Source organism: Poecilia mexicana, unplaced genomic scaffold, assembly GCF_051168715.1.
Source record: "Poecilia mexicana isolate PSO_F unplaced genomic scaffold, ASM5116871v1 scaffold_2, whole genome shotgun sequence".
Lineage (NCBI taxonomy): Eukaryota > Metazoa > Chordata > Actinopteri > Cyprinodontiformes > Poeciliidae > Poecilia > Poecilia mexicana.
The window spans coordinates 39,967,403-39,994,577 of record NW_028263371.1 but is presented as its reverse complement, the minus strand read 5'-3'; the positions used below and the strand labels follow the sequence as shown (position 1 = coordinate 39,994,577).

Sequence of the window (27,175 nt, the reverse complement as noted above, 5' to 3'; positions counted from 1 at the left end):
GCTGCAACTGCATGATGCTGTGGAGTCGGTATGGATGAAAAGAGGCAAAATCTGGTCCAACGTGGAGCTAGAAATGTGAACTTAATAAAATGGCTGTTAGGATTAAGGCGTAGTTGACACCACATTATGTAACTTTTTTTTTTCGTCCGTATGTCTTTGCTTGTGTTTTTAAGTTTCTGTTCCTCATCTAAGAAAATGCCATCCCTTGTAAGTTGTATTAGCACAAAGTGTTGATAATGTTACAATTATAAATTGTTTGTGGGCACATGGGCTAAAAAACAACAACAAAAAAAAAAAACATGAAACAATCAAGATTGCTACAATATTGTTCAGATTCACTATATAAACTCTCATGCTATGCTGATCTTGTAAAAGCAAGACGCTTCTTCTATGCCATTTTCTTCGTACACAGGCTCTGGGCTCTCAGCTGTTGAGAAATGATTGCTTACTGGAGGCGTGGCTTTTACCCAATTGCTAACGTCTGCCCGTGAAGTTTGTAATGTGTTATTTTGATGCTATGAAGCTTACTGGAAATTGCCTGCAGAACAAGGCGGCTGTTGATGTTAATTCAATATTCGGAAGCGTGACCTGAACGACTTTGTTCACTGCCATTGCTAAAACTATTAACAGACTTTAATTCTGAAAGAACGCAGAAAATCAATGTCATCGTTCACAACTTCTTCTGTTTGCTGATTGGCCCAGTAAAAAATCTGCCAGAGACAATCCAAGTCAAGGGGAGAAAGCGGAGAAAGCCAGCCTGTGCTAGAAGCGAGAGGAAGGCAAAGGCCAGGCTGCACACATCCTGAACCAAAGCACAATGTGGTGGAACTGTGTGCACAAATGCTCATTCCTGTGATGTACGTTTATAACATGTTTTCAGACCCAATGCAGGAAGAAAGACACTGTTTTAAACAATAGTGTTGCTCAGCTACATGAATGCTTAGCATTTTAAGACAAGTTCTGAGAAATGTCAACAAGACTTTCTGCTTACCAAGATCATTTTTAATAGCTTCACTTCTTCCACAAAGCTGTTTGGTTCATGGTATCTACTGTCGCAATTTATGGCAGCTGAGTGAAGGACCTCGGAATAACCTTGGTTCCTGGAAAAGGTTTCTGCAGTCAAAACACACCTATAGTGTTGGATCGTGTACTAGCCAAGACAGTTGGGCAGATTAAGGCAAAATGTTGGCACGTTCAGCTGCGCTGTGGCAGTGACTTGGGCTCTTTGGTAGGTGTTGCATTTGGTTGCATTGCATTAGAGCAGCAAGGTTATTATTGGAGGGTATTTTTGATTCGTTATGCTTTTTCACCAAAAGTATATGTCTGATCCAATATTAGCAGAACTGCGATCAAGCTACGAAGTGTATATATAAGTAAAGCAATGCATGGCATAGAGAAATTGTTCTTAAATTATATTTCTCCTTCTAATTCAACACCTCAGGTTATTATTGTGAGGATTCTTACTAAGCTGGACATACTGTAGAATATTCAATGTGGATTCAGTTTTATCAAACAAATTCTAACATTTTCAGATAATACACAAGGACATGACATTGGAATTATCTACGTTTTAGTAGCAGGGATGACTAACCAAGTAAATCCTCAGTGAAATGTGAATATTTTCCTCTTAAGTCTTCCCTATGGTTAGACAAACAACTTTCCATGCATGATAGAAAAACAAACCTTTACAACGTAGTAGAGCTTCCTACTCTGGTTGCCAGATTTTAAATAGTTTCAACTTTTAAGATGGGGATCAGTGTGAGCGTACGGTTGGCACGTTTAAACACATTTAGACACAGCGAGCTAAATTTATCCACATGAATCCTAACATGTCCTTGTCAGCAAGAAATTTTCTTGTTGATAGCCAATACGTCACAAGAACCAAAATGCAGAACTTTCAGACAGTCTTCACAGGACTTTCTCTCTGCCACACACCCACCTCATATTTCTTGGAGACCATGCAAGAAGAAAATTCTGCCTGGAATAACAAGCTGCAAGAACTCCCAAACCAGGGCTGCAGGAAAAGAAGAATGTCTGCTGCCCTGAGATAGAGAGAACAATTTCTCTCTTCTTATGGAGTGTGTTTTGGCCTTCATATTAGATCAGAGAGACCTAGCAGTCCATATCTTTTTCACACATTTAAAAAAAAAAAAAAAAAAAAAAACGGAACTGCATATTTTGAAAGGAAATTTGCCTCGTGACTTTGTGCAATGTTTGAAACCAAATTGGATTCATACAAACTCCGGAATTTGCATTGGAATTCTTTCTTTTATTCAAAAACATTATGCATCTTTAAAGACTGGATTGATTATAACATGTGAGGGCCTTTCTTTAATGTGCATTTCATGTGTATTTAATAGCTGGTTTCAAGTCAGAGAAGATGCTGAAACAGGAGCTACGTTACAGGGCTATTGAGTGACTGTAAAAATGGAAAGTTATGAGTAGTTGTAATGCCAGCAAACTTTGAGCAAATCAGCAAGGTGTAAAGCCAGTGCTACATAATTGGCGCAATTAAAAACATGGCGGTAGTTAAAAGCTCATTTTCAACCTAGGCATAACTAGCTGCTGTCTATTGCTCTGTGTTTATGTGTACTCTTCCTAAACATTTTTACTGTGTAGTAAGTTATGACACTTGAAGCCACTCAAGCATACATTAATTTTTTTTTTTATGTCTTTCTCTGGCAAATGCCACAAATTTTTAAGAGGGCTTTTGTTTGAACAATAACATTTCTTGTCAGGAAAGCTCATTAAATTAGTACATTTCCTAATGTGAAGCAAGTTTATAATTAAAACTGAAAGTGAATAAAAACCAGTCGCATTTGGTTTAATTATCTGCTGCACAGAACTGGTACTGTGAGCATTAGTTTTAGAGAGAGGTAACAATGGATGACAGGAGCTCTATGTTAAAAGAGATGGCATAAAAACAAGTTTTGACATGAACCGTTCTTAAAAAAAAAAAAAAAAATCTCAAACTTGTGAACATTTCGCTTTTTGTCATGTTGCAACCAGAATGTAATTTATATATGATGGCCCAACCTAAAGTAGTGCATAATTGTGCATATTTCTAGAGAACGACAACTGAAAGGTCTGACGGGCATCAGCCCAACTAAATCGATACTTTGCAGAACCACTTTTAAGTGCCATTACAGTTGCAAGCTTTTGATGGAAAATCTGTCAGCTTTATAATTCCAAAGACTGATTTTTTTTTTTTTTTTTTTTTTTTTTTTTCAAAATTGCTCAGCTATCGTCTCAAATGGATTAGATTAAGTTCTGGACTTTGACTACTGGGGTATTGTTACACATACATATGCTTTAATCAAAACCTTTTTGAGGTTCTTGTTATTTTCTGCTACTGCAGCTTCCATCAACTCTGAGTTGCTTACTGTTGTCTGTCTGAAAAATACCATCCCCTTAGCATGTGTGCTGGGTTTCTCTATGGGGATGAGCAATTTAAGTGTTTTTTGCTATAGATAATAAGTTGCATGTTGGCCAAAATGTTCAAATCTGATCGTTTTTGAGCATCTTCTCCTAAATGTTTCCTGTTTCCGGCTGCTTTCACCCATTGGCTTTCTTCTCTAATTGACGCCCTCCTTCCTCAGCCTGTCAGTTTAGTTGGATGACTAGACGTTGGTCTTTGCCATATTCTTTCCACTTTCAAATGGAAACAGTATGGCAGGTCGGTGCTCCAAGATATTTGAAAGTTGAGTTTTTGTTTTACGAGATAACCCTTCTACCTTATAAAGATTTCTCAGCACTTTATCCCTGACCTGTTTGCTTTGTTCCTCGGTTTGTATGATGCCTTTTGATCACTAATGTTCTCTAACAAACCGTTGAGGACTTCATAGACCAGCTGTGTTTACACTGAGATTAAATTACACATAGGTAAACTCTACTGTTATTTACTAATAAGGTGACTCATAAGGTTGTTTGTCACACGTTTTCAGATGAAAGGAAACTGAATAGAGATTTTTGTTTTATGAGAGTCAAGAATAATTTTCCTTCCTCTTATTGTGTGTAATGTAAAAATCACACAAAATACTTTTGAGTTTGTGGTTGTAATGATACAAAACATAAAAAAAACTAGTTTAATCTCAGGTTTTGTTCAACCTTTTACCGGCCATTTGTTGGTAGTTGCTGAATTATTTAAACCTGCTTTTAAGGTCCAACATCCGAGGTGCCACTCCCCGACGTTACTCTGTTCCAAATGAGAGGGACAGCTGGAGGCGTCCCGCCCAAAAATTACACACATTCTACATGTGGTCAAGCCAGCGTGTCCTCTTATTGGGTCAACTTTTAAAACTCTTCCAATGTGTTTCTTGTTTATTTGCTTTTTTCAAGTTTGACATTTGCATGAGATATTGCAGTCTACACAATATCAGAACATAACAACTCACCGTCTAGGTGTTTGCGTCTGTTCTGTGTTCTGTATATGGCTTGGGAAATCTTTGGTGCGTGTTCTCTGAGATTTGCTGGTTGTTGTCATGAGAATCCAAGGCAGTGCTTCTTGGCTGTCAGGGGAATCATGGCCTCGTGCAGCTTGCTCTCTGATTATTGCTCCGTGTGCTTTCCTTGTTATTTTTCTGTCTTCTATATGTCGTAGTTGCACACATGCTGGTTTGCAAAATAAACACCAGCCTTTGTATACCCTCATGACAACATCCCCTTTGTGCTATTGTTTTTTATCATATCATACCACTTGTTGACTCAACTGACAAAGGACAATAGGAAAGTAGAAACAAGGCTGTCAGCTCATAAAAAAAAAGTTTTTAATAAACAGCTGTTAGAGTTGGTACGTATTAAAAGCACAACCCTCTTTGTCAATATCTATCCGTGCCAATCATGTACGCATCAATAGGACTTTATCAGTTGGGTTTGATTGCAGTAATGGGGGGTTTCATTTTGTGCAAGGTTTTTTTTTTTTTTTTTTTGCTTCAGGTACACCTTCAGGCACATACTAGTTAGTGTCAAATAGCCACAGGGCGAGTAACTGGCATGTACTACAGGCTTCACAGTCTGCTACTGAAACTCACACCGAGTTACTGGTTTTACTGGTGAATTCTCCAATCAGGCTCCAACGTCTCGCTGTCTCCTTTTCAAGCTAAAAGCTCAGTAACCTGTTGTTCCGTTGTCGCTTCAGAAGAGATGAAGCCATTTGTTCTTCTTTAGTTGGAACTGATTGAACTAAAGTTAGCTATGAGTAATCACAGTGTCTTCTCAAGCATACAGTGTCTGCTTTTTAAATGATGATCTTCCCCTGTGACCCAGATTTGAGATGTGGTCTCTCTCTCTCTTTCTCCCCCTCACATGGAGAAGATGATTGACTGACGAGAAACAAAAGGCTGGTTTTAACCATGAGCCCTCCACTGTTTTTCCTTTAGGGACATATTTTCCCAGAATCTTGTATTTTACCCTGGTTGTTTCTTGTGTGCGGTTTTATTGTAGTTTCCATAATAAAGCCACATGCTTAAATATTGCAAGAATTTTGACCTAATTATTATGACATTTTGTCGTAACAATTTCCAAATGTTCTACATTTGAGTTCTTGTGAAGAGTGATATTTACTGAGTCATCAAGAACTTTGTTTATGTTCTTGGCAAATCGAGTGAAGGAAACCATTTCTCATTCTCTTTTTTTTGTGTTTTTTCTTTTTTTTTGCTGTGTATGTCTTGAGTTGGCATAGTAAGTTTGTTACATTTACAGCATTCCTGTTAAAAAAGGTGACTGTTTAATTTATCATGTGTGTATATGCATATCAAGTCAACAGGGAATGCTCCCCCCTACTGAGTCCCCCCAAACACACAATGTAATAGCTGTAAGAAAACACTGTTGGTTCATACTGTGGACAGTATTTCACATGTTTTCATCATATTGACTGCATTTGTTACTCTCTTGTTGTAAATCTAAAATATTTAGATTAAAACACAGTTTGGGATTTGAAAACCCATTATTCTGTTTGTGTTAACGCATCAAATAGAACCTTTCCAAGGCTTTTTTTTTTTTTTTTGGCATTTTGGCCATGTTTGATTGAGAAAAGTCTGTCTGCTTCTAAGCACAGAGCCAGAGAGTTGGAAGTAAAATATTCAAAAGTCCCTTCCTTCATGAAACCCTGCCTAAAAGCTGATTGTAAATAAAAAGAACAACCTTCACTGGTGGGGTATTTTATCCTGACGGATGCAGTGGAAATGCATCCTGGCCTAAGTTTTTGAAGGAGACATCCGGCCTGCTGCAGTAGTTTAGTAAGAAGATACTGCCGGACACAGAACAGGGGCAGCTTCTGCTTTGTATCTCATTTGAATCTACTCCCTGACGTCTGTTTAACCGTCTGGTCTTTACACTCCTCCACAGATTCACAGAATCTCGCTGCTGAGCCGGCTCATCTCTTCAGATTATATCTCGCGTGTTTCCGATAACAAACCCCAAAACAGCCTTCTAGCTATTAGTGAACTGGTTTGTTCTTTTTGGGCTGATTTGCATGGTTCTCTGCCTCGTGCACGTTAAAGGCACTCCAGCTGCCTCCCTCCTCTGCAGTGAATAACCCCTGACCTCCCTCCCCCACTGTTTTTTTTTTTTAAACAATGCAGGGCCCATCCCACCCATTCTTCAAAGAGCACTAATTAGAAACTGATAGTAAGTTTGATGCAAACTAGATGGTTTATCCACCTTAAACGGGAGCTTTTGTGTTTAATAGTCACGTTTATCTCCAACCTTCTCAAGATTTAAAGATTAAAGCAAACCCCCCCCTCTCTTCTCCTTTGGGAATTTGTCTGCTCCTCCTCCTTTTTTTTTTTTTTTTTACCTTTATGTGGTGGGAGCAATGATGGTGGCTGGCTGGAGAGAGGACTCCACTTCACTCCTCCACACCAACACACAAACACAGAGCTCTGCATGCAGCTACACTCTCTCTGCTCCCCGCTTGATCCTACACCCAAGCAGATCCCACGCTGGTGGGATGCACACCAAGCGCCGTAACTATGGCTACGGCTCCCAGCACACACACACACACATGCACACGCACACACACACACTGCCGATCCAGGAGCGGTGACAAACGCTCAGCCTGGCGTTTCCCATTTAGTCTGTGCACCTAACTTTCTGTCAACAACAAAAATCTCTTGGCTCTCTTTGTGTTTTCCAAAACTATCCCTTTTTCCGCTTCACTCCTCCAACCCTAAAAAAAAGGTGGATGCATTTGTGTGTGCATCCTTATTTTGCATTCATGAATGCGTGTTTTTACCCAGCTTGTTTCTTTGACAGCCGGGGAGGCAAATGACAGACAAAAGCAGAAAAAGTCTGTTTGAAGTAGACTAATTAATACTTAATTACTTTTGTCTTCCAATCTGAGGCCTTACGTACAAATGCCGTGGCTGAAAGCGGGTTGCCAATCATGCAAAAACTAGCAACTGTACATTAAGTAGATGCAGCTGTCAGACATAATTGTACACAAGCCTGAGATGGATAATGACTGAACATAGCTGCGTCTCAGCTTGGTCTTGCTTGCCTTTATTAGAATAATTTATTCACATGGATTAATTTTGGTGGTTAATTCTTTAGCTCAAAACTTTTGTTTAGGATAGATGTGGGACTGGCGTGAGTATTCAAGCAGACCAAATACGGGGGAAGTGTGTGAGGTCAGGATGATTATTGGGGGAAGGGGTGTTTGGAGGTTAGTAGGGTAGCAGGTGTCCACAAAGAGTTAATGGACTAAGTGCTGGGAGTATAGCTGGAGGCTGTTAATGTACTCGAAAAGTGTGTGTGTGTGTGTGCCCGCGTGTATCAGTGTGTGTATGTGTAAAAGGGCTGATATGAATGGATCAGCCCTTCATAAAACCAAAACTGGTGTTGCCAGCTTTCTAGCTATTAGCGAGTCATTAAAACTGTTTTATTTTACCAGTTCTAATAACTAATCTCCGGTTAGTATTTGACACTAACAAGTGAAAACCATGAGAAAAAGCATTGTGTACATTTAAATAAAAAAAAAAGGATGCTAGGTGCTTCTATTTAAAAAAATAAAATAAAATATGTACAGTTTCATTTTATTTAATATGTAAACTTAAACAAAAGTAGGAAATAATTACCTGCTAAAGTTAGCATTCTTAAGAAAACCTGTTCGTTTAATTAAACTGATATTAGATAGGTAATTAGATGAAGTTTGTTCTTTAGTAGCCTAACAGACATGCTGGGTGTAGCTTACCAAACTGTAAAATGTTGCCTTGACAGGCATACATCACCATTTTACAACTTTTTTCTTTTCAACTGTGTCCAGGTGCTCTGTGAATGCAGGAGCTTAGAGATGCAACAAAAGAGCACCCTGCAGAGGGATTTAAAAGAGCTCTGTAGAGAGCCCAGTCTGCATGTAATTTACTACCACGGCCAATGACTGCTGGTGACAAAAGCTGTAGCTTAAAACGCAAAAAATCTGATGCTAATTAAATAAACAACATTGTTTATTCTATGACTCTCTCTTCCACTGTCAATCTAATGCTCATGGATGTCAACGCTCCCATTTTTTTCACATATGCCAGAAACATTTTTATGCAGGTGTCACTTTTCTCCATGGAATCAGTATGTGTTTTACTCGTGGGGGTTTAACAGCCCGACAGCAGCGCAGCTGTCAAAATGGCACTCATCGGACACAGTCTGTCAAACCTCTCCAACTTTATAAGGCCGTCCACGGTTTCGTCACAGCAAGATGTTGCTCAGCCATAAAAAGTCACTTCAAGCTAATGCTACACATGCTGTGGTTCAGAGGAAACTCAGACTACCAAAGCAGCACGGGCAGTCAAATGTTTCCCCGCGGGTGTCTGAGCCTCGTTTGGCCTCGGAGAAACATTGTTACATTTTCCGACCTGATAAAAATGTATGCTAATAAGTAACACCTAGTGCTGCCTGGATGTTCATGCATCAATGTCATAATCCTAAGGCGAGACGATTTTCCCATGGAGAATCAGCCATCCCCGTAAAAAAATGTTTTCTGTTTGATAAACAGTGGTAAGACAGACTGCGATTCATCGATGTTTACTTTAGAATATATTTACGTTTTTTTCACATCTGAAAACATTTCCAAACACCCACATTTGCCTTGTTGCATAAATGTGAAATTTTGAAGCAGTTTAAGACTTTGCTTTACCTTACTCCTGGAAGTCGACCCTTGACTCCAGACATAACTGCTGGTTTTAAGCACTGACCTAAACAAAACCATGTTGCATAAACAGTCCTTCGGTTCATCACACCCTGTATTAAATATACAACTCTGTTATGTTCTTGAGTACATACCGAGCTCCCAGAAAGCCTGTCTGTTTTATCATTGAATAAATTTCCGTTGGAGCCAGAGAGGTGCTCTTCTTAACTAGCAAGCTGCTGCTTCTCAGTCACTCACTCTTTTTTTTTTTTTTTTTTTTAATTATTCATTGACAATATGGTTAGTAAGGAGCTGACTTGACACATACTTTTTAGATTTTAATGAAATTTATATGACAAGATGTTTTTCTTGCTGTGCCACATTTGACTGTGGTGCAGCAGACGAGCTTCAGCTCTGCCCAGACTCTCCCTGTTGACTTCTGCTGCAGTGCTCCGAAGCTAAATGGCACAGTCGTGCACAGTATTTCCAACTGCGTTCCAGAGCAAGCTTGCATACTTTGTAATATTTCCATGTTGAAGGGCAGATTAATAAAGCAACATGTGGCATTTGATAAATGGTTGCTTTGCAGGATGAGCAAGAGAAAAACTAATGAATGTTGATCGGAATTGTGCTCAGGCTGTTATTTGAATGGATCAGAGGAATCATTGCGTGCTTATTAAATCTGATTCCAAAGGCTGCTGTTTTTTTCTGTGGTCAAACAGGAAGGCAAAGCAGCTGAGGGTGTGGGAGGGAGGATAAAGAGTCAGCTGTTGAACAGAGGAGGAGTGATGTGATCTGACCTAAGCAATTAACACAAAAGAAAAAAAAATGATAAAAAGCATAAGAATAAAAATGGAGTGAATATGAATTGTCCCAAACTGGGCATAAAAGGCATTACGGTAAGTGGCCTTTTTGTGGCAATGACTGCTAATGGATAGTGTTTAGTAAAACCCAAACACAGACATGTGACTTAGCACTGAAAACTCCCCTTTGCTTCCATCCTGGGTGCACCAGCTGTTATGAGCAACAGTGCAGGTGGGGTCATGACTGCTGTGGCCCAGGGGAGCCATAAATCAGAACTGGTTAGCATAGTGAGAGCAGAAGCGAGTATGACCGAGGTGGAAGTCACAGCGGGAGTTCAATTTCAGGCAAGCTTTTGAGGCCTGGATTTGACTGACAGAATGTAAGCATTTGGCATAGACCTGTTTGCAGTGAGAGTCTGTTTAGCAGAGAAATGTGCCTCCTGGTTTTTAAAAAAAATGTAAGGCCTTTATGTATCTCTCTGTCCATGGCCTTGAGCTGCCTGGACCTCACCGAAAGGCATGCCTCCTATTCAGGCTGTTTTTGGTTGAGCCAAATTAAAGTGTTTCACTTACAGACATACTAAACTTCAGTCTCACAGAGAACTTTAATGTTAAAATGGAGAAAACAGCAAATCTGTCCACCTGACATTTCCTAAAAGTTGGACAATATCGGGTTTTTTTGTACTCATGATTTCACTAGTAACGTATTCTTGGAGTCTCCCTTTGAATTGAACTAATAATTTTGCTCTCAGCGTGCAGAATTGGCACAATCTCAAAAGTCTAAGATGCACACAGACATCTGTAGAAAGTTGCAGTGGACACTAGCAGGTAGGTAAAAAAGGCATAGTGAAATTTATGTCTTGAAGCCTTTACAATAAGTAGACTGGAAGCCATAAATTAGGCTTTCAAAAAACAGCTCTAGTTCATCTGCTTTTTTTGTGAAGGAGGAACTCCTCTATCTGTTAAACATGGAAGTGGTGATGGCTGAGCTAGTTTTTGGAATGAAGGTAAGTAGCACCAGCTAATACCGAAGAAAGTCTGCTTTTAACAGTGAAAAGACATACAACACATGCAACAGTAGGTAAGAGTCACAAAAAAATGTAAGTAAAAACAACTAGATATTGAAAAAAAAAAAAAAACCTGCAATGGGTTCCTTCACTGATTCACCTTTTCGGACCTTTCATTATTATTTTTATTATTATTATTATTATTATTGTTTTTTCAGATACAAAAATTGAGCTAGTTGTCATGGCTTGTCAACCATGCATCAATTAGTTCCCACCAGGGACATGTTTTGTGTTTGCTTTGACAAGTGATGATCTATCGATCTAGAGAAAATGAGATTCTCACTATTTTGTGAGAAGCATTGTACACTAGCTGGGGGTCACTCAGAGTTATATTGGTTTAATTAGAGATCCAAATCAGTCACATTATATAAGCCATCTGGTTGAAATGGAAATGAGAACCAAGTCAATTTGAAATAAATGTTTCACAAAGTTTTTCAAAGCGCTATACAACTAAGTGAAATCATGGTTTGATTTGATCATTTGTATGGATCTCCATAACTAAATGGGGGAAAACGGATTTGAAAAGCTGATCTATGGGTGCAAACTGCTTTATGTGAACACAATGGAAGTAGGAAGGGATAGAATGAGGGCACCAGTTAGTGAACAAAGGCATTTATCCACATCGCCTTGTGATTCATATAACAGTGATTCTTGAGAATAGGGACAAAACAGGTCCTATAGATAAAGCATGAAATTTGAATAAAATATACACAAAATATATTTTTTTCAAATATCTAACTAAACTAACCTGGGTCATGTGAGCACAACAATGTATATTTTTCTTTTTTTTGCTGAATATTTTTTTATTTTAAACATTGTAGTCGGTGGATGATGCCTGTAAAAGCCCTTGTCCAGGAGCAGAATTCAACACATTCTTATAGTTTAAAACAATTAAAGAAACACTAAAATTATATATTATGACAATTAAGTATAAGTAGTCATATAAATAATTATAAAAGTATCGATAAATTGAATTAAAAATAATTTTTAGATATTTTCCAACTCCGTTAAAATTTCTGACTCTTTCAGTGAAATTGTTGTCAAATCTCACTTAATTGCGCAACTAATTCATTTTAATGTATTTTACATGAATTGCATTACTTCACATGTACCAAGTTTTTCATTTTACTCACTAGTTTGTCACCACCTTCAGTTCTGTGTCAACTCCGTCATGCACTGTCAACTCCATCAGATGGACTTTTTCTTGTTTTTTGTTTTAAATAATATTTATTTTATTTCCTGAGAAGGATTTGTCTGTAAATTGAGTAAAAATATCACTAATGGGGTATTTTAAAAATCATTTTAGATTTATTTTTGTCAGATGGTGATGACAAAGTTCTGGGTCAGGTCGATTAAAAATGTAATTTTTTAAAAAAAATTCGCAACTGGGAGCCTGTACCTTAGCATCTTCATATTTTCTAAACATTATTTGTCATATTTGCATACATAAGGTTGAGAAATAATAAAAAAAAAAAAATATGGGAAAATTAAAACCCATTTTGTCCCTATTCTCAAGAATCACTAAATGAAATGTTGCAATCCTTGCTTTCTTCTGCGGGCTCTTAATGCACATCTTAAGGGAGGTCCTCAGTTGGAAAGCTCGCAGTTATCTGAGGAGAGGGAACGAGGTCACATAAGGTAAACGATGTCTGGAAAAACAAGTTAGTTTGGCAGTCTCGTCTTATAAAAAGATTCTCCAGCAGTGGGCTACACAGTAAAAGAAAATATAAACCGACTTGACAACGTGGAGGTTATGTTAGACATGTGGAGGAGTTTAAAAATCTAACATTGCTCCACAAACACACCTTTGGCTTGGACCTTTAGTTGGACATTCTGCAGACTGCCGTGAGCTCTCCTTACACTTCGAGGCCTTGTCGAAAGTTTTCTAATACCGTTAGAGGTGACAGCAAATGCAGAATTATGGGAAACTAGGCAGAAGGCTGCACAGCGTCACAAGCCAGACATTAAAACTAAAGAGCATCTTCTTTTTTTATTATTTTTATGTTGCTTTGTTTTTATTGCAAAATTTAATGCATCAGTAAAAGGGACCGGTGTATGCAGAAATTCAGATCTACTGAAGCAAAAATTTTGGTATTCAAATTGATCTCATGTCGGATCTCTCTGGCCAGTATGGGATCACATACTACAATTATTGCAGAGATAATTTTGTAGCATTTTTAATAGTTTGAGAAACAGGCATTTTTTGTGTGCCAGCCCTGTAGATTACGTGTGGGTGCAATATGTGAAATTAAAGTGAAGAGCCTTTTGAAGTGCAAAATATAAGGAGAGGTAAAATCTAGCATATCTGTCTGAAATACATTCAAGGAGCATTAACTTTTCTCATGAAGTACCAAATCAATAGTTTCTCCCTGAGGTCACTGGCTAGAAAATGTATAGCTCTTAGACCCCAAAGATGGATATTTGTGTCCAGATTAGGAGTCCTGCACCACATCCTTGTGTCAAATCAGAGATAAAGATGACTGGTAGAAAGTATGTATAGCAGGCTTATTTAGAGTTTGCTTTCAGGTTTCTCTTTTATATATATATATATATATATATATATATATATATATATATATATATATATATATATATATATATATATATTCCAGCAGCTAATCAGGCTGATATTTCATAATCAGAGCCCATGCTGTTTAAAATAGTTAAATATACTTGAGAATGAATTCTGAAGTCCCGCAGAGCAGAGTGTGTTACACACATACAAATGAATCAAAAGCTCAAAAAGAGAAGATATGGATTGTACTGAATTATTTTCTTGTAATATTCTGTGTTGGTAACATTTTGATGACATGTTTTATTCTCTTTTTGAGTTCTAGCACATTTTTTCCTAACTACTAAGAACACTGCACTTTAGTTATTCCTTAATAAAGGGAATTCTGAATGCGTATATCTAAAAGAAATGTCATATTCTTAAGAAAGACATGAAATGCACTCAATGGATGGTAGGTTGAAGCATTGTTGTGATGAGGTGATGATGAAGGGCGAGTGTCAAAAAGGGAAGGAAATTCTTAGAGGCAGAGGCCGATGTCAAGCTGTCAAATATGTCAAATAAGTCAAATTTATTTTAAATTGTTTACAGTATTTTTTATAACACCTGAAGGTGACATAGTTACTTGATTGTGGAAATGTTAATAATACCCCTCTCCCAAAAAGTTGTTTTTGACTCAGATAACTATAGGAAAGATATTTTTCTCTTGAAATGGCCAAAAAGATGATGATGCTACAGGCAGGTATTACATCATCAGCTAGTATTACATTACCAGTTGCTGCAAAGCTACAGAAAGATTAAGAAAACCAAGGTCTTACGTTTGAAAAGGATGCTTCAGGTATTTACAAGAAAAAACTTCATTTCCCTCTGTCTCGAAGCAAATAGAAAGTACATTAAAGCAGTCTAACATGTAGTGATTCATCTCATGCCTTCTGATGTTTTTGGCTTTCGAAAGCTTTGAAAAGTACAACGATGAGTCATTCTGCTGGCAAACAAAAAACAAAACATACCAAAAAATTAAAATCCTCTTGATATTTACCTTAACTTCCAATATTTATATGAAAGACACATGACCAGACTAGACTCTATAAGCTCCATTGATATGGAGATGCAGTATTCTGACATAGACAATGATTACTGTTATACTCGCTGCCTGTACATCTTGTACTCAGTTGCTTTTGCTCCGATTAGTGCTGCGTGGGTGTAATGGGCAGTTGTTGCAAGTGTTTGTCAGCTGTTGAAGTGACCAGACGGCCTGTCTTACCGGCCGCTAATGGAAGTCAACTCTTAAGTCTCCCTTTGTATCAGCCCTTCTTCAAGTTGCACTCACTGTCACACCTGTTTTTTCAACTGACAGAGCTTTCAGTGACGAGTGTTTTCTGTTAGCTCCTAAGACGTCAGGGTTTTTTTTTTTTTTTCTCTCTTGAGAAGGATATTTGTCTGCAAAACGTGTATTTAAAAGATTCTATTTAATAAATTAGTCAGGCAGTAAGGGATTTGTTGAGGAGTCTGATGCTGGGAGCGGGGTCAGGGGTTGTTAATAACATGCCTGTTACAATGATTTTTACATTCTGACGCAGATGGTGATTATCACTGCAGGAAGGACAAGGGCTGGAAAAGGAGAGAGGGAGAGAGAGAGAAAGAGAGAGAGAGCGAGAGAGAGAGAGAGAGAGAAGGAAGATGCTGCCTGAATTGTAATGTTTGACGCTGTCCAGAGCCACTCAAAGGGCCAAAACACTGTGAAAGAGAAATGCTGGGGATTCTCATCAAGCCATTAGGATGACATGATTTCCCAGAGTTATCTACCGACTCATTTGTTCCTCAAAGACAATATGGGCATTTTCACCCTCCGAGAGCTCGTTTCCTGTCACTTATATGTTGGCACAAGAACAAAATCACTTGTCATGTCAATAAGAAAGTACTTGTGTTTCATATGGCCATCATTGAATGTTAACATTCCTATTTTTTTTATGTCTCATCTTTTTTTCTGCTCGTCTCAGAATCTGTCTTTTGTTTTGGACTTTTTTTCCTTCTCTTTCTGGTAATGATGGTAATGGGGTCAAACGCTTTCGGTGGCCTGAGGGCAGAAAGATCAAGGGCGGTGCAAGCGAATGTTGAACTGGTTCTGGAGGAGTGAGGGGGATGCGGGGGGAGTATACTCTGATGTGCCGTTTATTTCCCTCAGTTTACATATGTGCAGAGTGTAAGTGAGTGTCACACTCATATATTCACTTAGCTCAGTGCTTTTTAGGAGTGGTTGGGACCCTGGAGGTAACTGTCGGCCTCCTACTGTTTTCGCTTTTTTTCCCCCCAACCAAGCAATTTCTTTCTCTGCTCTTTTCACCGTTTCCTTGAGTTTTAGGAATCTTCACAGGAACCACTGCATAAGTTTGAACTTCTCTTGGGGCAGATAGGACAATAGATTTCATCCCATTCAAAACTGGTTCATGTTTTAATAACAGACGTTATTTCGGTGATGTTTCTTTGACATGTTAGTAGTTGGTTGATAGATTAATGGATGTGCCTTCTGCTGTAGTTCATGCTAAATAGTGTGTGCCAGGATTGAACCTCTTCAAAACAAAACAAAATCTACAACTCAGCTGAGCTTGCATATTAATATGAAGTTACATTATCAAATATTCATGGCTAAATAAAAAAAAATTGTTAATCACTAGAAAAACACATTTGTTACCAGTATTTTGCTACAAAATTGAAGTAAGAGCTAAAAAGTCGTATTCCATCAGAGCTAATTGCACTCATTAATGAGATGATTAGTGAAAAAGACTTAGTGCTTGAAAAATTGACTGTTTACTTTATGTAACATGAGTTCATTATAATTAAGCCACTCTGGTTCATTTTCTCAGTCTGTGTGTGTAGAATAAGAATATAATTGACATTTTAGACATTTCTCTTAATTGTTTTGAACAACACAAGCAAATTTTATTCAGGTTTTCATTTAATGTAAACAGATAGGTTTAAAGCTAAAGGTAGTATTTTCATTTTGCATGCTTTTGTCCAAAGGCAGTGTCATCCATTTAGGTAATGAGCACCTTCCAGTCACCTAGATGTATCTTTCAATTGCTTTTAAGTACCAATAGCATGGCCACTGTTAGGGACCTTTACATGCTGAAGTTTGAAATGAGCATCAAAAGGGAATGAAGGAGATCTAAGAGACTTTGACTATGTCATGGTTTTTGGTGTCTGCCTGGCCTGGGCATTTCAAAAATGACGATTTACTGGGATTTTCAACCACAACCATCTCTCAGGTTTAGAGCAAATGGCCTGGATATTTCAAGTGAGTTGCAGTGATGTGAGTGAAAATGCACTGTTGATGTTAGAACCCTGATAATGGGTAGACTGGTTTGAGATGATAGAAAGGTGTTAAAATTAAACCCCAGTTTCCGAGGAATGTTTGACAGCTTGGTGAATCTGGGCCAAAAACAGTGAAGGAGGTTCTGAGAGCAAGGGTGGCCAGTGAGTGGATATGCCTAGGTTTCCTTTTCTCTTGTATCCTTGGGCCACCTGGTTATATTATCTAGTGGGGGGTTAAAGTTGGGAATGGGGAAAGTATTCCTATATATTACTTGTGTAGGAATATGTTGTCTACTTGATATTTCAGGCTGTGACATCAGTGACATGAGTGACTAGTGCTCCTAAGAATGGTTGTAAACAGCATCATGGAGGAGCATTGTTGTGATGACATGCTCAAAGGGGAGTGTCAGAAAGAGCAGGAGCTTCTAAAAGAAACAGAGTCCCGATTTCAATCGCATAGTCCAAATTTCTTACATGTCAGTTATTTTTGACATAAATGGCTTTTTTTTTTTTTTTACCTTTTTTTTTTAATAAAAACTGAAGGTAACACACTTCAGATTTGTTTCACCAAGCCTTAAATTTGGGACATTATTTATGTAAGTGCCATCAGTTTTGTGACTTCGAGCGCAAAAAGTGAACTCTTTCACTGAGGTCAGTGTTTGTTTTAAGGTTTTGGACTTTAGCTGCCATTTGCATTTGTCAAACTTATCATGAAGGACTACAGCATGCATTAAGTTAATAGAAATCCGCACAAAGCTATCTGAAAAAACAGCAGTGTGCGTATGTATGTGTGTGAGTGAGTGAGCGAGCTCAGTTGATGAATACTTTGAATCTCCACGTTAGCACGTTTCCCCGCTGCTGTGAGTGTCTTCCATATTACTTTTGCCCCTGCTGCGTTTTTATTATACACCTTTCCAGGTGTATAATTATCACGTGTCACAGCGTAGAGATGATGTCTGTGGAGCAGGCATGTTTCGCTGCTTTTTCCGCTGAGAATAAGACACTGGCCACAAATGATTGGATTAGTGTTTAACCCCCACTTCCACTTAGCTTAATCCGCTTTGCAGCTTTGTGTGTGCGTGCGTGCGTGTGTGTGTGTGTGTGTGTGTGTGTGTGTGTGTGTGTGTTTGTGTTTGTGAGTTTGAAATCATTTGCTCCCATTTCTGTTTGTTCCAACTGATGAACATCAAGGACTGCTTGTTTGTGGTCACTCAGCAGCATCTTCCGTTAGAATCACACTTCCTGCATCCAGTGAAGGTGTGTGGGAAGCAACTGGCAGTTAAACAAGAGAGATGAGACATGGGGAAGGGGGAAACTGGAAAAAAATGAGGTGGGGTGCAAGAGAAAGGTACAAACATATAACATCAGCGATTTGGCAGAAATGGAGATGGGCATTGATAATAGAAAAAAAAAATACTTAGGCCTTGTTGAGCAAACACAGGCACCTGGAGATCAAGCCGGCACAGCCAGAGGTGAAGAAGCTGTGTGTGTGTGTGTGTGTGGGGGGGGGCGCAGGATTATTGTGGAAGAGTGGCGGAATAGAGAGATCAGTTGAAGGTCTGCAGGGTTTGGTATGTCATTGTCATCCTTTCTAAACAGCCCGCAGAACAATGGGCACTTTGAAGTTCCACAGAGCTGCCTAAATCCCGCCTGAAAAGATGCAGGGAACCGAGAGGCAGGGGAAAGAGACAGGAATGTGGAGAGAAAGAAACTGCAGGGGCAGGACAAGGGAAGGGATTGATGACGGGTGAAACACAGAGGAAGGAAAGTGAGAGTAATCAGAAGTAAGGAGGCTCGTTTTAAGAGGGATGACAGGAGACAGGCAAGCGGAGGGAAAGCTCTTAAAGCACCAACACTGTGAGAGATGAGTAATATTAGTTCTTTTTTTTTTTTTTTGGAGGTGTATGAGTAATAGGCTTCCAGCAGGTCTTGAAGATGGACTGAAACATGAGAAGCGGTGATGTAGCAGTACAGTTATAAGCTGATCTGAGCTGGAAATTGGTAGCTGTGGCGCTGCCAGATCAGCAAGATGCCAATACAGCAAAGGGAAAGAGGCGATAGAGTCAGGGTCCTTTTTAACTTCATCCCAGAACATTTACAGCCAGATTCCTTTCAGGCTTTTTTTTTTTTTTGCACCAATAAATATTGTTCAAGATTTGCTCCATTGGGAAGAATTTTTAATTCTAAATGAATTTCTTGTCATTGAAGTATTTAGCAAATAATATCTTATTTGAAAACACAGTGCAAAAAGAGATATGAGGGTTAAGTACAATGTCCTTTGGAATACAGGATTTTTTTTGTCAATTTCATTTATTTTCTAAACAAGAATTATCCTGTGGAAAGATCCAGTGAACTCTCGACATGGGAGACATCCATGGCTGAGTTTATTTTATTTTTAAAGTCTTTCTTACTGTGAATACATGTTGAAAGAAAATAGAATAAATATTATAAAATCAATTGTAATTAATTTTGCATCCCCAGTTTCTTTTACATGTCCCACAGGGGTATCTGTTTCAGCTTCTTTTCTATGGAACAACAAAATATGAAAATAAAATTGCTTTGTGCCTTTGCATAAAACAGCATTTTCCTCATGGAAGATAGAAGTAATGTGCATGTGAGCAGAAATATCATCAAATGCATTTGTAGCTTAAGTCAACTGAGGCTGCATGATGTTAGGAAAACCTGCAATAATAATGCTGAATCTGGTGACAGTGATATGACTTATGTGAAGGGTTTGATATCTTTCTGAATTTGGTTCACAGTAAACAAAGACCTCAGAGAGGGAGGAACTTGAAACAAAAACAACAAAAAAAAGTCAATCAGTGGCGATTTCTGAAATGGGCGACATGGGCAGCCCTGATTTTATCACATTTGAGTCATATCATACTGAATTATGCCTACTGTAAGTTTTCACCTATTGATTTTGTAACTTTCCCAGTCATGTTTTAGTGAAAGAGCTTGTTTAAAAGTGTTATGCAAAATGTATACACACATGCCTTATAGCTCACCAATGAGTTGCATGAATCTCAAAAGCAAAGAATAGAAAATGTTAGAGCAACACACACAACACATACATTATTTGCTCATAAATATATGCAGAACTATATATCTTCTTCACCAATTACAGTTTTTTTGTTGACACTGGGAAAATAAAGCATGTGTGCATATTTAATCTTAAAACAACATAAGTATTTCTCAAAGCAAATGGAGACATTTCTCACTTTGACACACATTACATGGATGGAAAAAGACTCAAGTTAAAAAAAAAAAACGCTGAATGAAACAAAGTAGGTTTAGGCGGAAGTGTGAGAGAGGCAAGGATGTTAACATTAAAAAGCTGTTGTGGTGAATTATTAATCCTGAGCATTGTGCCCACAGACTTAGACTCAGACTCAAACAGACTTTCTTTCTCTAAAACACACACACACACACACGCACACGCACACACCTACACACACATGCACACACCTACACACACACACGTCTGCACACACTGTTAAACAGCTGCAATCCCCAGTTGCTTGTGCAGACAGGAAACGGCACGCTTGTCCCTCTGTCTAGATTTGGGGTATGTGTAAGTGCTCTGTTGTCTCCGGCCTCAGTCAGAGGGTTGTTTGTAGTTGTTCCCTAAATGGGGATTTTATGTGTGTATGTGTGTGTAGATGTGTGAGTGTGTGTATGTTTGAAAAAGGTTGAATCAACATTCACATATGTTGTATCCCTAAATATAGGTTACAAAGATGAGTAATGATCACTGTACAAAGGGGCTTTTACACAGCGGCCTGTTTGTGTCTGTTCTCAGGATAAGCCCAGGCTTTATTCCATTTACAGTTTAAAGAACTGTAAGATCCAATATCAGCAATTTTCAAAAGATAATATAATCTAATTTTTACAAGTTTTCCCTTTTAACTCTGAAGCATGATGATGAGAATCTTTATATGCTAATTTGTCCAGTGAGAAGATGAAAGTTAGGAAATGTGTTGTCTGAGAAGCAGGACTTTGGAGACCTAACAATCTGGTACCCTACCCAGAGATTTAGAAGCACTCCAGCCGGTCTGTAATTCACCTCGGTAAAAAATACTCACTTGAAAATAATATCATTTGAAAAACAAAAGATTTCAAAAACTTTTGATGTGCACAAGTACACTCTTTTTTTTATTTTTTATTTTTTTTACCACTAGTCTGGTTAAAACCAGCCACTTGCACTAGACTTTGCTTTGTACAGAGAGTCTGGGCTCTTGGCTATTGAGGAACAATTGCTTCTCGGAGGCACAGGCTGCATTAAGGTTTTAAATTTTACCCAGTCGCTAACATTTGCCTGTGACGTATATAATGCACCAGTTTGGACCTAAGAAGAGTATTGAAAATTGCCTGTGCTATAAACAGTCGTCCTCCACTGCAAAGAGAGAAGGAGCAATCTGAACGAGACAGCTGTTATCGTTAATTCAATTTGTGGCCAACGTGGACTGAACAACTTCCTCCACTTCCTTCGCTGCCACTGCTAAAACTACAGGCAGAGTACAATTCTAAAACAACGCAGAAAATCTACGTCAACGATTTCTGATTGACCCAGTCAAAAATTGATTGATTGATTGACTTACCAATATCACAGAAGATATTAGAAGACTATGTAATGCTGATACAGGTTCCACTTTTCTACACATAATCATTTCACATTTTACTTATCAGCTTTTACCTTGGGACGACTGGGGCTGAATGGGAAGCGTAATTGTCTTAAAATTGGTTATTGATCGGTTTTTGAAATTATTGGTTCATGTAAACTTTCCAGCAACATGTCAATGTGCCTCAAGTAAGGCACTTTACCCCAGTTTGTTTAAAGATTCACATTTCTGTGAAGAAATGTGTGCTCATTTGTGAGTTCATTTGGGTGAATGCTGCTCAGGTGTAAAAATGCTTTGAATGGTCATTATTTCTAGAAAAGCATTAAATAAGTTCCATCCGTTTACCGTTTGCATTGTCAAAATATTATTTCAAGAATAACTTCTTTCATGCGATTTACTTTTCTCAAGTCACTTCACTTTGAGCTAATGCTACAGATTAGCATTAGCTAATGTTTGACTCGAGCTGATGTTACACATGTGGGTTGGTCATGATCGTACAACCCTTGTCATTTATGTGGTTTAAACAGTAGAATGACTTTTGCAGTTGCAGATTATTATCATTGGAGGAGTGTTCAAAAATAACAGTAATGCACTTGTTTAATGATGAGGTCTGTGTATGTTAGCACATATTTTGACACAGGACAGATAACAGGTAAAAACAAGGGATTGAGCTGTCTAAAGCAATGATCTTTAGGGAAATTTACAGTGCTCCATATTGTTCCTGTGTTGCCAATAAGAAGCCATACACCAATTTAGCGTCCTATTGTAAGAAAAATCATTCTTTTACAGCAGTAGACAATTATGCTATGTGGTTTCAGACAACAAGTCACTATCCATAAAATAAACTGCATTTCTTTTTTAGAGGGCTGTGGGCACAAAGGATATTTTTGTGTCAGAAAATAAGTTTTGAAATTACCAGATAAAAAAAAACAACATCATTTTAAATTGACTCTTTAGTTTAATCCTTCTGCAGTTGAGGACTACAAATACCATATTGAAATGTAGAAAAGACAATTTCCATAACTTGTGTTGAGAAGCAGTGCTGTCCGCCTGATAAAATACATTTCCAAAATGACCATAAAAGTGAACTCTGTGAGGGAATTTCATCGTTGACATGTTTGTGCCAAGTGTGTTGCCAGTAAACAAATACTTGTTTGTGTCAGCCTGGCTGATGTTTCAGTTTGACTCAAATCCACGGTTTGTTCTCATCCGTGCTCGGGAATCATGGCATGACAAAAAGATTAGGGATGCATCAGGGTAAACACTGTTTATTATCCACTTCAAAAGCACCTGTTCTCTTTGCAGCTTGACAGCCTTAATGCGTCTCACGGGTTTGTGTTTTACCTGCTCACGCTGAGCTCTCACGTTACTCCCAGATGGCTCCCTCTAACCTCAGTGTAGTGCAGCCTTATTGGTGTGCGTAAGGTGAAGAGCTAATGTCTGAGTGCATGTAATAGCAGTGAGCGACAACAGTCACAGTGATCTTTTCGAGTGCCGTTTTAAAAGCCGCGTTTGTGTGATTGTCTGTGGGCATTTCTACCTCAGCAAGAACTGCTCCCAGAAGGCTTAGCTGCACTCATCAGTCTTTTTCTGTATTTCCTGGGAGACGTACGGCGTCTAAACTGTGTCAGTGTTAAATATTTAAATCGCAGCTTTTTAACTCATGTTTTCCTTTCTTTTCTCCCCACCTTCTCTTCTTTCTTTCTTTTTTTGCTTCCTTTCTCTTCCCGTTGTTATCTTGCAGCAGGCGTTGCAGTTGCTCAGAGGGTTGTGACAGTCCAGAGCGGACCCCTGGTCCGGACAGAAGGCTCCCATGTGACCATCTGGTGCAACGTGACAGGCTACAAAGATGGTGTGAAACAGGACTTTGACTGGTCCATGTACCTGCCGTCGGTACCAGAACGGGAGATCCGGATTGTAAGCACAGCTCAGTCAGACTATGCTTATGCTGTGTATGCCCAGAGGGTGAACAGTAAAGAGATTTTTGTGGAGAGGCTGAGCGATGACTCAGCGGTTCTTCACATCACCAAAGTGCAGGCCAGGGACCAAGGCGTGTTTGAGTGTTACACCCCCAACACGGACGGGCGGTACCTGGGATCCTACAGCGCGCGCACCAACCTCACCGGTGAGTCTCTGAACACACACACATTGTCATTTGTCATCAAAGTGACAAACAGGAAATCTAAAATAAATCCACCACTGTTAAGGTGATGACAAGCCTACTTTTACAAATGGCTTTTTTTTCTATATGCAGCTTGTGGAAGTTTGAGCTTCTAGTGGCGCCATGCAAACATTTTAATTTTAGCATTACACTGATTTATTACACACTGAATTTGGAATTATAAATTATAAATTAGATTCTTTTTGCAAAATCTTTGCTCTGAGTAGAGTTTACTAGTATATAAAAAAAGAATATTGCAGAAATTGAATACATTCTGGAGAATAAAGTTACAATTTAAACAAATAATATTGTTATTTGTTTAAATTTGTTTAAAAGGCTTTGTGAAAGCCTGTCGCTTTTTGACATCATTTTTCCCCAGTTGTTGTATTGGAGCATTTTCAGGGGATACTGGAAATTTGGATTTAGTTGTTGTGAAACACCCGACACATAAGATGACACGACACACACCCGGATTCACAAAAGCTTTAAGTCGCTGTTTGGTGTACAATTATCCAGCGTAGGTTTCAGACACAGTTATTTCAGATTCTGAGCTTGAGAAGATCAAATGCAGTCCAAATGTATTAATAAAAATGTTAATTATGTTAATTATTTTTAATTCGGTTAAATCTGTTTCCAATTCTAACCTTTGTATTGTCAACGGCTAATTAGAATATTTCCAAGTTTCTGTCAGTTTTATTATACAATAAACATCAATGCCATTTTTTTTAAGTGTCTTAAAAAAACTCATCTTGAAAGTGTAAAGTTTTTCTTCTGTTTTATTATCAATTATGGTAAATGTACTTTGAGGACTTAGGATTCTCTGAGGAGGTATTTAGTATTTAAAAGCTTAAGAGCAAATGTTGGACAAAACTCTCAATAATGACGGTGTGTTCAAAACTTTGTCCTGGCACTGTTTGGTCCTTGATTCTTATTTCTGGGGAAATACACAAAGAAGAAAGTCTCTCTGAAGTATATGTAATTGTCACTCTAGTTTCACCCAGTCCCGCCCCGAATGCCTGGAGAAAGCCAATCTCTTAATCTTACACACATCCATACACAAGCCAACACGGACTTTCTTCCCACCTATTCGTTTCTTGCCTTGGGGCTGTTTCTGTAGCATACCCACTGTGTTGGCAAGATGAGTGACTGTTTCAAACAGCCAGCACAAGTTTTCCCCTTCAACTCCTTCATTTTCAGATGCATACTTAGATCTAATCCCCCTCCACAAAAGGCAGCTCTGAAGTCACAGCTGCCACAGTGGTGGATTCCATTCCCTTCGTAACTTCATGGCTTTATCCGTCACATATTTGACCCCGTTCTTGAGGCCAAGGCTCAGACCAAATGCCTCATGCTGAAAATGGGAATTACAAAAATCCGTGGAGTCGTATGAAACATGAGTATTTGCAATGCTTTTCTTTTTAGGCAAGCGTCACGTCCAGCTGTCCTTGCTGTCTGAAAGGTGATTAAATGATATGGCTTACATATTAATTTAGTTTTTTTTTTCTTTTTATTATTATTATTTCTTTGAATGAGTGATCCTGGACTTCAGCTGTTATAATTTCTAGTATGTTCAGTGCGATCTGAATGTAGGGCAGGGCTCAGTTGCAGGGCGCTGTGAAACAGTGCTGCTGATAACACACAGTATTTATAGATCCGTGTGTGTGTGTGTGTGTGTGTGTGTGTGAGAGACAGAGAGAGCTAGACAGAGTGTGTGAACAGAGGTACTGAAGGACTGTTATCCAAGCTCCTTTCTGTGTCTCTAACCTCTTAACCCACTTCCGAGGGTCAGGGGTCCACTGCAGGGTCTCTCCCATATTTTTCTCCGTGCCATGGCACAAACCCGCTGTGAATCCCCAGATGGATGCATGAAGCCGTGGCTCATGGTGTGAGCAAACAATAGCTTGTCCTTCCTCCACTCTTGTCCCTGTTCTTCCTTTTCCCACTCATCTTGTGTTTCCTATTGTGAGGTTGCTTACTTATTTCATCACAGTCGACCCTTTTTGCAAAAGGTTTACTTTTGGAAAAACAAAGTACTTAAAGGGCAATGCCAGAGGACTGTTCTGCAGCTATCTTCACAACCATCAAAAAATGTATTTATTTGAATCTTTTAACATGCTTGATTACATACACACAGATTTGTATCAAGTGTTCTCTTGTTTTAATTTTTGTGATTTTTATTGTATTTTTTTTATTCAAATCTAGGTTTCAGTTTCTCTGATATTTAAAATGCTATGTAGGACCAATAAAACAATATCATGAGAGAAATGTTGTTTCATGGCCAAGTTGTGGCCACAAACGTCACAGGATCTTGACAGTTTTTCTACAATTGTCATGAACAGCTGTCAAAATTAGGTTACATCCCCTACAATAAAAGGTTGATCCCTCACAGCATGCTGTATCTCTGCTTGGTAGTGGTAAGCTGAGTGAATTGGCAAAGTTCGGAGCAAAATTAGGAAACGTGATTGGAAAGTTGAGTGGAAAGAAAAAATAAGGTAGAAAAGGTTGATCAAAATATAGGGATTACCACACTCTTAAGAGGACTGTGAAGGAAATCCATTTAAAAGTTTGGAGGAGTTCACAAAATGTGGACTCAGTTTTAAGAGTCACCACACAGGCTTACCTAGGACATGAGCTGCAACTGTTGCATACGTTTTTTAAGCACACAAGACAATATTAGAAGTTCTTTGGCTAAAAATGGTCCAAAGTCTCCTTCAGATTATATATTAGTATATGCATATTTCACTTTTCCTTAGGTTTGTGTGTGGTTAGGTTAGCTCAGGTCTCTGTAGTGATGTTTGTAGTGATGGTTCAGCCTCACTCACAGTGATCTAGTTCCTCCTCTGTTGCATTCTCTCTGTAGTGTCATTATGGTGATCTTCACGTGGAATCTAATACCTGAAGCCTGAGGAGGAAAACTGCTTTAGCAGCACACCTGGACACCTTTCTGTCTTTCTGTCATGTGTTGTAATGCCATTTACATGAAGTTGCACATCCATATGCCTGACGCCTGTTTCTGTATCTCAGTGATACTTTTCACAGAAAGTCAGCAATCAGAATCCACCCTGTATTTCACCCTCTATGAAGTTGCAAAGTTGAAACAAATTAAAGTTTGGTTCAATCTACTTAGTGCCTTTGGGGGAGGACAGATAGAGATGAACCAAAGATCTAATATCTCAATTTATTGGTCAGTTTACATTCCACCTCTCAGTACAATTAAGCATTATTAGTATGTTTTGTCGGAGAGTTTGCTGGAACTTGTTACTTCAGCAACCATTTGAGAAAGTGGATGGATGAGCAAACTTTTTTAGTTCTTGCAAGTAGCAACAAAACAATGTTTAGAGTTTTTAAATCCCCAGACTCAGAGCAATAACGACTACATCCCTATGAAGGCCAGACATCTCTTGCCGTAAGTTGCTTTGTCCTTGCGCTGCAATATTTATTAGTTGTCCAGTGTAAGTTGTTAGGTCCTATACACGGTCCGCATTTAACCTTGGAGTGTCATAGCTGTTTAAGCCTTATTGTAGTTACAACGTCCGTACATCAATTTTCTTAAGCTGAAATATGACTGAGCTCCCATCTGCTC

The 27,175-nt window shown here is 38.6% G+C and overlaps 1 protein-coding gene across 2 annotated transcripts in view; it reads left to right on the top strand.

The window, feature by feature from the left end:
* The window catches only part of igsf3 (immunoglobulin superfamily, member 3), a 107,008-nt gene that overhangs the window by 7,115 nt on the left and 72,718 nt on the right, over positions 1–27,175 (top strand). Inside the window, exon 2 of one of the 2 annotated variants that reach the window (XM_014990470.2) lies at positions 23,179–23,556. In XM_014990470.2, coding sequence (XP_014845956.1) covers positions 23,179–23,556 — 378 coding nt within the window. Of the gene's footprint in view, positions 1–23,175; positions 23,557–27,175 lie in introns of both variants that reach the window. The other variant, XM_014990469.2, reaches the window with a different exon arrangement.